We start from the raw sequence: 8,995 nt of genomic DNA, 5'->3' as shown, positions 1-8,995 counted from the left end.
GTAATTAGAGATTTATTAATATCATATTCGCTTCTTAACTGATTAAATTCTTGATGATTGTAGTTGATTTGTTTCAGATTGTTTTAGTTGCTAGGGAGAAGAAAGCAGGCGGAAAGGAGTTATATTTTCAAATTCAATATTAACTGCAGAAATGAAAGGTTTAATTTTCATTCCTGGAGGGGGAATAAGCAATGACTTCTAATTGTAAAGATCCTAATAAACAAAAATGCATTTGCAAGCTGGATTTGACTAATTTGAATATCATTTTGTGACGTATTGTAAAGATATTTTTATTTAAGAAGTGGTTCATCAACCTCAATTTACAGACTGTCAACGGGAGAAGTTTTGAAAGATCCAAGACAGAGTCTGAGACCTTGTTAGTGGCTAGAATCTACAGTTTACGCGCTTTTACACGCTCCACCACATATGATTGAGCCATAATCGACTTTAGACCGAATTAGTGATCTGTACAAGTGGAGACTAGGACAGGCAGCCGTCATACATGTACATCTGGAATATTGATATGTGTTGCGTTAAACAACAAAGAGAGAAACCAAATCTTTAAAATAATTTTATAATCAAAACATCCATCATGGTCCTATCCTGATGTCTGCACATTAAGTCATCAGTTCACAAGTACTTTATTCTGATTAATACATGGTGATACAAATGAAAGTGTAAAACATATTTATACAACATTCGTAGAAATAACCCCAATCCAAAATCAAAATCACTGATACTGCACTGAGGCTCATCGTGTCAAGACGACACGTCTCTGTCTGTATTCAGTCAGTTCAGCAGGTAGATATCCACAACTGAAATAAAATTGACGGTTATCAATACTCATGATCAGCCCTGAAATACTTGCCGGATTTATGTCACAATCCATGTTCCTGCACTGTATATATCGTTTTCTCAGAAACTGAACCCAATGAGATGGTGAAATGGAGTTTAATGTCGCGTCCACGATTATTGCACTTATATAGCGACGTGAATGCACGTGTGTGTGTTTGTGTGTTTGTGTTTGTGTGTGTGTGTCTGTGTGTGTGTGTGACTGCTAGTACTAGTCCGGACTGATGCCGATTTATAGCGCTAGCCCACTGAGAAACCATGCCGCAGTTTAACATGAATACCCTACTCAGACACAGTATACTGACTCAGAGCCGACCAGTCCTTGTTTTAGCCCCTTAATGCCGAGTGCCAGACAGGGTAAAAACAAGTACCATATTTTGACGTCTTTTGGTATGACGCGGCCGGGGATCGAACCCCGGACCTTCCGCTCTCCGGGTTGAAGTTCTACCACTGGACCACAGAGGCGGTTTCGGACCCAATGAAGCTGATACCTCATATGCTTCTGAGTGATTTGAAATTTAAGGTCACGTCGAGTAATATTTCAGCCATATTATGACTTGACTTGAAACAATGTTATCAAACGACAATATAATAACTATGAATATATCACAGATTGACTTATAACTAGAAAGTGTTTTTACTTAAAGAACATGTGTCTCCCTCTCCTTTTTCCTTTTGATACATTAGTTTAAATCGTTACTGTAAATGTGTTTGCAAATCCCAAGACAATAGCAACAAATTAAACATACTGGTTTCATGCAGAGATATTAATAAGCTGTAGAAATTTGGCGAGAAACAGACGCTACTTTTCTCAGACTCCAAACCGTTTCCTTGCAAACACAAGACATTTAAAAACATGAACAGGTTTCATGCATAAAAACATGTTTGAGAGTTATGGCTTGGAAACGAAGCCTTGATTGAGACCAAATTGTTTCTAAGATTTCAAAAGGGCAAAAGGTACCAGTTAAGCTGATGATCTATGCATATGCCAAGTTTCGTTGAAAAACGTTGCAAGGTTTTCAAGTTATGGCCCGGAAACGAACCCTACCCTCGTTTCAGACTAAGTCGAAATTGTTTCCATGGAAATGTAAAACATAATAAATAAAAATAATAATTTAGAAAAGAAATCCATACAGCACAAGGCACTAGTTCAGCTGATGAGTAATGTATATGCCAAGTTTCGTTGAAATAACGGTTTTCAAGCTATCGTTTGGAATAGGATGGGAACGTCGACGCCAACGTGAACCATGCCCTAAATAATGTCTCCGTCCCTTCTAAGGGGAGGGGTCGGGAGGGGGAGACAAATATATATCTCACCATTTAACAAGGATACAATATAAAAATGTGGGCTAAAGATCGAAAGCAACAAAAGTAAGATCGCCGTATTGTGGACCATGGGGATTAACGGTACTTCACCTACCTTTATGGTTCCCGTGCTACAGTTTCACCTGTCCCTGAGTTCCTGGCACTTAATGAAAGATTGGCTGGAAATTACTCTGAAATACTTATCCCTCTACACATTGGAGCAAACTGTGTTTGACGGTGGTTCTCTTATCACAAGGGTACATATCGGAAGATCCTCACCTTTCGTTTGTATTCTTGCGTATATCAGGTATGGCCAATACGACGAAGTGTAAACAATGCCTGGCTTATTTTCATGTAATTTGTTACATTTATTTAGGTGTCCCACTTCTTTTGCATTAGATCTTTAATGTAAGATGTTATTGTAAGTTTGCAATCACTGTATGGTATAAGAAATGGTGTCACATATTTGTTGAGCGAAGCCTTTGCTGCATAACCAACAAAGGATGGTAAACAAATACCTAAAATAATTTGATCAATCAAAGATAAGTGACCGACGACATGAAAAGAAAATCTGAAAACTGTTTACATGCAGACTGTAATTCAGTCTATACCAAAGCTGTTAGAATAGCCCCAGCAGTGAATACTGGAACTGTTGTCTCGTATTCTAGATGATATAATTTTTTTATCAAACGGCACTGGCGCGTGCTACCATCCTTGGTTCCATCAGTGAAAATGGATGTTAAATATTGTTTTTACTTCATAATTGTACATACTCCTGTTGATATACTAATTTATATGTGTTAGACTTTATAAAAGTTGTTTACAAAAGGTCAGTATTGAGAGGTATGACCCAGATCTAGATTTAAAGCAATAATATAGAAATCACAAGTGGTGGAACCTCTGAAACAGTTCTACATTGGGGAATTAAGTTGGATTTGTTGGATCGGAACGCATTTTAGTAATGTTAGGAGCATAAATAATGGGTGAGTGAGTGAATTAATATTTAAAGTCACATCGGCAATATTTAAGCCATATCATGACTGTCAAATGTTGTACCTAAAATACATTTGAAAGTATAAAATCCTGTCGTCCAAGGACAGTTCAATAACTAGAGTATCACATGATTATTTAAAGTTACTTTGAGAGCATGTAAAAAATAACTATCATTCAACAACACATATAAAAAAGGCAAAAGTTCGCCAGCAACTGAAAGAAGATCACCACACTAGGGACAATGGGGACTTACACTACTTTTGCTTCCTTTACATCATTCCTTCAGGTGTTGGCGATTATTGATAAATTTAGCCAAAATATAAAACAACATATATGATGCGATTAAAACGTGACAGTAATAAATGTTCTTATAAGGACGTGGTTTTACGACGTACCATCTCCGCGGGACAATCTTTTTACACTTCTTCAACCCCCTTCGAGGATACAGCAACTAACAATCTCAGTTATCTAATTTATTCTACCAATATTAATAACGATCATTTAAACACATATTTCAGAATTTATTAAACAATTCTATTTCTTTTTAAAAAAACAAGAATTATATGAGAGCTGATATTGTTGATAAAGATCCTTGAGCGATGAAGCGATGATCCCTTGTCATTGAAAAATCAATACAGTCAAGGAGGACATGCTTGACCGTGATTCTCTGCAGAATGGAGGATCCTCGTCTTTCACTAAAAATTCGTGGGTATATCAGGCATAAATAATGGAGCCACAGAGCGTGTTAGTAATCCATATTAATGAACACACAGTGAATATAGTTCATTGTAGTCTTCATCATTATTCTAGACGGGTGGGAGAACGGGTTCTATCACTTAGGTTAGCATGTCAAGCCCTGTGTATCACACTTTAGATATGGTTTGACTATTTTTCGAATGGTCTTCTGTTCATAATGTTACATACGAGTTTTGCCTAGATACCCAGGACGGGTGGCTCATGGGCCAATCTGGTTGCTCCTCTGGCTCTGATAGAGTATAACATCACTGTATCCATCCCTATGGTCTTAGTTTGCTGGAATGCTGCTTACATATGCCATACCCCGGCCCTTGTTGACAATCCGTCCAGGGCAAGGAACAGGTTTGCTGAACCACAGTAAATACAAGCATGGTTAAACACAAAACAAACAAAATGAACCGAAAACTTTCAAAATCTGACTATGAACTCGATTCATTTGAGGATGAAATTGTGAATAGGTTATTGTATTAAGAGACGGACACTTGGCCTCGGTTCCTTGTCATAGAATCTAAAGGCGACTTACTCTGTATTTCTTTTGGAACAAAGACCCAAGGGTAAAGCTTGGTGAGTTGAAGGGCAAAATCCGTGCAGTGGTAAGGCTATTTGTTTTAGATGTGGGGAAATTGATCATGATGGAAAAATTCATGCTCAACCTTTTAAATTCTCTGATTGTCAGGCTGATCATATGTCATCTTCAACTGACAACGGTGAATTTAAGTTACATTCGACTGCACAAAAGATTAATGAGAGCAAAAGATCAGCTACACTGATACCAGTAAATATGCAAGCTTACGTGTATCTGCTAACACAACATGACTTTCTTATGCTCCTGTAGTTAAAACAGGGCGGTGGGGTAACCTAGTGGTGAAAGCATTCGCTCGTCACACCAAAGACCAGGTTAAATTCCCAACTAGGGTATAATCTTGAAGCCCATTTCTGGTTTCCCCTGACGTGATTATTACTAAAAACGGCGTAAAAACATACTAACTCCATCAAGTAGTTAAAACGGTTAAAACAGCATCATTTTACTATGAGATAGTTTTGTTGTAAGCAGTATTAGACACGCCACATTTATAAAGAGAGTTTCGTAAATCGAAACCTAGCCAACATGAAAAAACAAAGTTACAGCTCCAGCATCAACCCAAGTAGCATCCACATCAACATAAACAGAAACACCACTAAAATTTAAAGCATCTCATAATGTTGAAATTCCCCAATAGAAAATTCATACTGAACAGGCGTCAAAGGTACTCAAAGATCCCCATGAACTCTACAACAAGTATGGATATGATTAGGAGGTATCATGAGCACTTGTTGTCGTACATGAAGCCACTTGCCACCTAAAAATAAAGCCAGGATTCTATCCATTGTTACTCCAACTTCAGGAGTAACACCAATTATATAATTCAGGGGAATTGCAGAGGTCTCGGGACCAAGTTTAACGAGTTATCCTGTATTAATCAGGATTATAAGAAGTCAGCAATCTGTCGCCAAGAGACATATCTTTATCATGCAGACAATTTTGATCTAAGGCATTAAAAGTGAAAAAGGAACTGAAGGCTCTACCATTTTAGTCAGACAGGACGTCATTCAGAGTGTTGTTCATTTGAATACCAAGCTGTTGCTATCCGCCTTACCATGCACATAGCATTTACTTTGCATATTCCACTTTCATCTGCGCTTTGAGAGTCTTGATCTTCAGAATCAATGTGATCAGCTCCCAAAACCCTTCATACCCCCTACGGGGAAGTACAAGTACAAACAATAAGGGGAAAGTTATTGAAGATTATATTTCTCATTATACATTGTGTGTGTTCCACGACGGCTGTACACGACGACCTTTTGTAAAGTGATCACGTCCCTACAGTCCTAAAAGCTAGAAAACCGAATGAGGACTCACCGTCATCAAGATGGAATTTTATTAAGGCCAATTTGGTCCTTCTGTGAAATACATATATTAAGTGCTAAAGACCTGACAATTTCAGAAATGTACCAGATCCCATCCAGTTGTTTCCAGCTCAACTAAATGAAATTGCTGACCAATCAATTCCTAAGTCCTCTGCAAATCCTTATATTCATAAACCATGGTTTACTAAGGAATGCAAATAAGCAAGAATGTGGAGGAAAAAATCGGAAATATATTTCCCCCTACATCCAACAGTTCACAATTTGAATAATGTTAAAATTGCTTGTGCCAAGGAACGAGGTGCCTATAAACAAAATATTAACTGATAAATCTGAAATTGCAAATCTGACATTGCGAAACTCTTTCCAAACATTCTTCATCGTCAAATTATGTTCCTGAGTTTCAGAGACATCAGAAACAGGAGAAGGAAGAAATTATTTTGATTTATAATAACGGTGAAGATGACAATGACGTATTTTCAATGCATCGGATGAAGATAATATCCACCATCAGTTACTGAAACATTTGCCTGAATCATGGCTTGAAACACTTTTAGATATATTTTACCAAACATGGGAACATCAGGGAGTTTTTCTCCTTCGTGGGATAACGCCGTAGTAGTCCCGTCGTGATCATATATACTCACACGCAGAAGAAACGCAAGTCGAGTATGCAGTATACATGTTATTTATTTTCAACAGTAAAGACAAGAAATACTAATAGGGCAAGATTTACAAAAATGTGACTGAAGACAGTTTAATGGATTGAAAGGCAGATGACATAATTGGTTTTTTTAAATGTTAAGGGCTTACACAGTTTCTGGTCAATACCCAAAATGTCAGTCAATACCTGGTGTGACCACCCACTGCAAAAAAAATCCATATATACAAGCTTGTATATCCTTTGGAAAGATGATATTTCCAAAGGATATACAAGATTGGAAAGATGATATATACAAAATATACAAGTTTGTATATATGACATTTACAAAATATACAAATTTGTATATATGGTGTATCCAAATTTGTTTTGTTTGTATATATTGGTAAAGGGAGATAATTATTATGTATTTGTGTATAATTATGATATATGTGCAAATTGAAGTGTTTTAAGTTGAGCACTGTGTTTCTTTGTATATGTTGGTAAAGGAGGATAATTGCTATGTATTGCTCTATAAATGTTTTGTATGTGCAAAATAGTATCAGCAAGTTACAAAAAACTGATTTAGTGGCGGGTAACATTACTGGAAGGTTTAATTAGTACTCCACACTGTTAGCGGGAGTACATACTGTCCTTGCAATGATATTGGCGGGTGGGCGGTTGAGGCGTCTGGTACTTTTCCTGGCGCGGTGCTTGGTATGTGAGTAGACTTTATGGTCAAATGCACAGAGGGGATTAGCTGTCGGGGGCGATTGCTTTGGCGGTAACTTCTGTATTGAAAGTGTTTGAGCTTGGATTTGTTTTACGGGGAGGCCGCGATGTGTTTTGTAACATGCTCTCGTGCACATATGCCAACAGAGTGGATTGCACAGAGGATGAAAACTATTTTATCACTACTTGTGTTGAATTTGGTTTGTTCTGAGCTGTCGGTTTCATTGTAGATATACATTGTTATAATGTGAAATCTCGGCGGAAACGCGGAAAATCGCGTTTTGTAAAACGGTAGTCCTTGGGGAAAATTGTATTATGAGCAACCGGATGCGTAAATAACGTGTGTAATATATTCCCGTATTATATTTTATAATACTTGTTCTTTAAATATTGTTATCAATGCGAGAACGAAGATTACCTTGAAAAAAGACAACAGCATGCATATGTTCTAGCAAAAGGAAACTTGATATATATTCATTTGGCTTAATTTCTACTTTGGAAAACTTAGTTGGCGCTCTAAAAGCTTGACGCTGTATAATTTGGCACGCGCATGGTTGGGTGCAAACCATATGTACATCAATAATAATAGTAAAAATAATAATAATAATAATAATACATCATGATGGCAGTTTCAATGTAAAGATTAAGTATTTTTAAAGATATGGAAAATAAATCTTGATAACTGCTTTAATCTTTGATCTTTGGGAAAATAATAATGGAATTGGTTGAGTGACTAACGTAGTCTACTTTAAAAGTGACAGGAACGTGATTTACATAATTAAAATATAGAATAATATACAAATTATAAGAGAGGGTTTGTGATTTATTTTGGGATGAAGTCAGTATTTAACTTGCGCTTTCCGACATTATGCGTATTTCGCACACGGTTAAGAAAAAAAATGCAATTCATTTATTTATAAAAAGTACGAATGCATCAATCCTACATCACAGGACCATGTACATAATTTGTTGAATGTTATTTCGTGAATACACAAATTGCATAACACATTCCCTGAGGACAAACCCAAATTGCCCGTCCCTTTGTGACGGGTGTTAATTAGAGAATGTATTGCCACCACTTTTATGACATGTAATGAACCTGGTCAATCCCTGGGTCTGTAACAACAACATGGGTCTAATAAAATCAAAGTAACATAAATGTTACGTCATTCGAATTAAAAAAGAGACTGAAAAAATGTAACATGAATATAATTGCCCTTTTGAGGGTAATATAATTTTGGGAAAATATACGTTTTCTTGTATTTATGGACGACTTCACACAAGCTGAAAATTAAACATATGTTTATATAGCTATATTTACATACATGGCATTAACATGTAATAATAATATTGATCATGTTTGTTAATTTGTACATTTCGTTGTTATTGGTATCCTGAGTATGTTGTAATAATGCATGTGTTCTGATCTTATTTGACGTAGATTACATGAACTAGTAGAGTGACTTTCTTTCATCAGCGTGGAAGGATTACCCACACATATACCCTTAATCCTTTGTCAAACAGAAAGAAGTCATATAGATATCATATCTAACTGGTACTAAAAGTTCACTATCAATCTCCTCTGATAACAAACTTACATTTAATATCCCCAAGCTACAATACCAAGCATGCTCATGGAGTAATTATGAGAAACCCGAATGATATCCTGTCTACGTGGTCACACCCGGTGATTGTTAAGACATTCAGACAATATAGCAGTCTGTATTCATTTCTTATATCCCAAAAGTCCCCACCAAGCTTCCTTTTATTAACATTGGGATGAGGGGAGATATACATATTGTATTAAATAAT

General features: G+C 36.5%; 1 protein-coding gene across 1 annotated transcript in view; it reads right to left on the bottom strand.

The window, feature by feature from the left end:
- Positions 1–664: 664 nt before the first annotated feature.
- Positions 665–8,995, bottom strand: part of LOC124147159 (mucin-5AC-like) — a 77,288-nt gene continuing 68,957 nt past the window's right edge. Inside the window, exon 9 of the mRNA XM_046517771.2 lies at positions 665–815. Within this exon, the coding sequence (XP_046373727.2) occupies positions 795–815 (21 nt within the window). The 3' untranslated portion in view covers positions 665–794. The remainder of the gene's footprint in view (positions 816–8,995) is intronic.

Source organism: Haliotis rufescens, unplaced genomic scaffold, assembly GCF_023055435.1.
Source record: "Haliotis rufescens isolate VD_foot unplaced genomic scaffold, xgHalRufe1.0.p SCAF_15, whole genome shotgun sequence".
In the NCBI taxonomy this organism is placed as follows: domain Eukaryota; kingdom Metazoa; phylum Mollusca; class Gastropoda; order Lepetellida; family Haliotidae; genus Haliotis; species Haliotis rufescens.
This window is presented reverse-complemented; position numbering and strand designations above follow the sequence as displayed.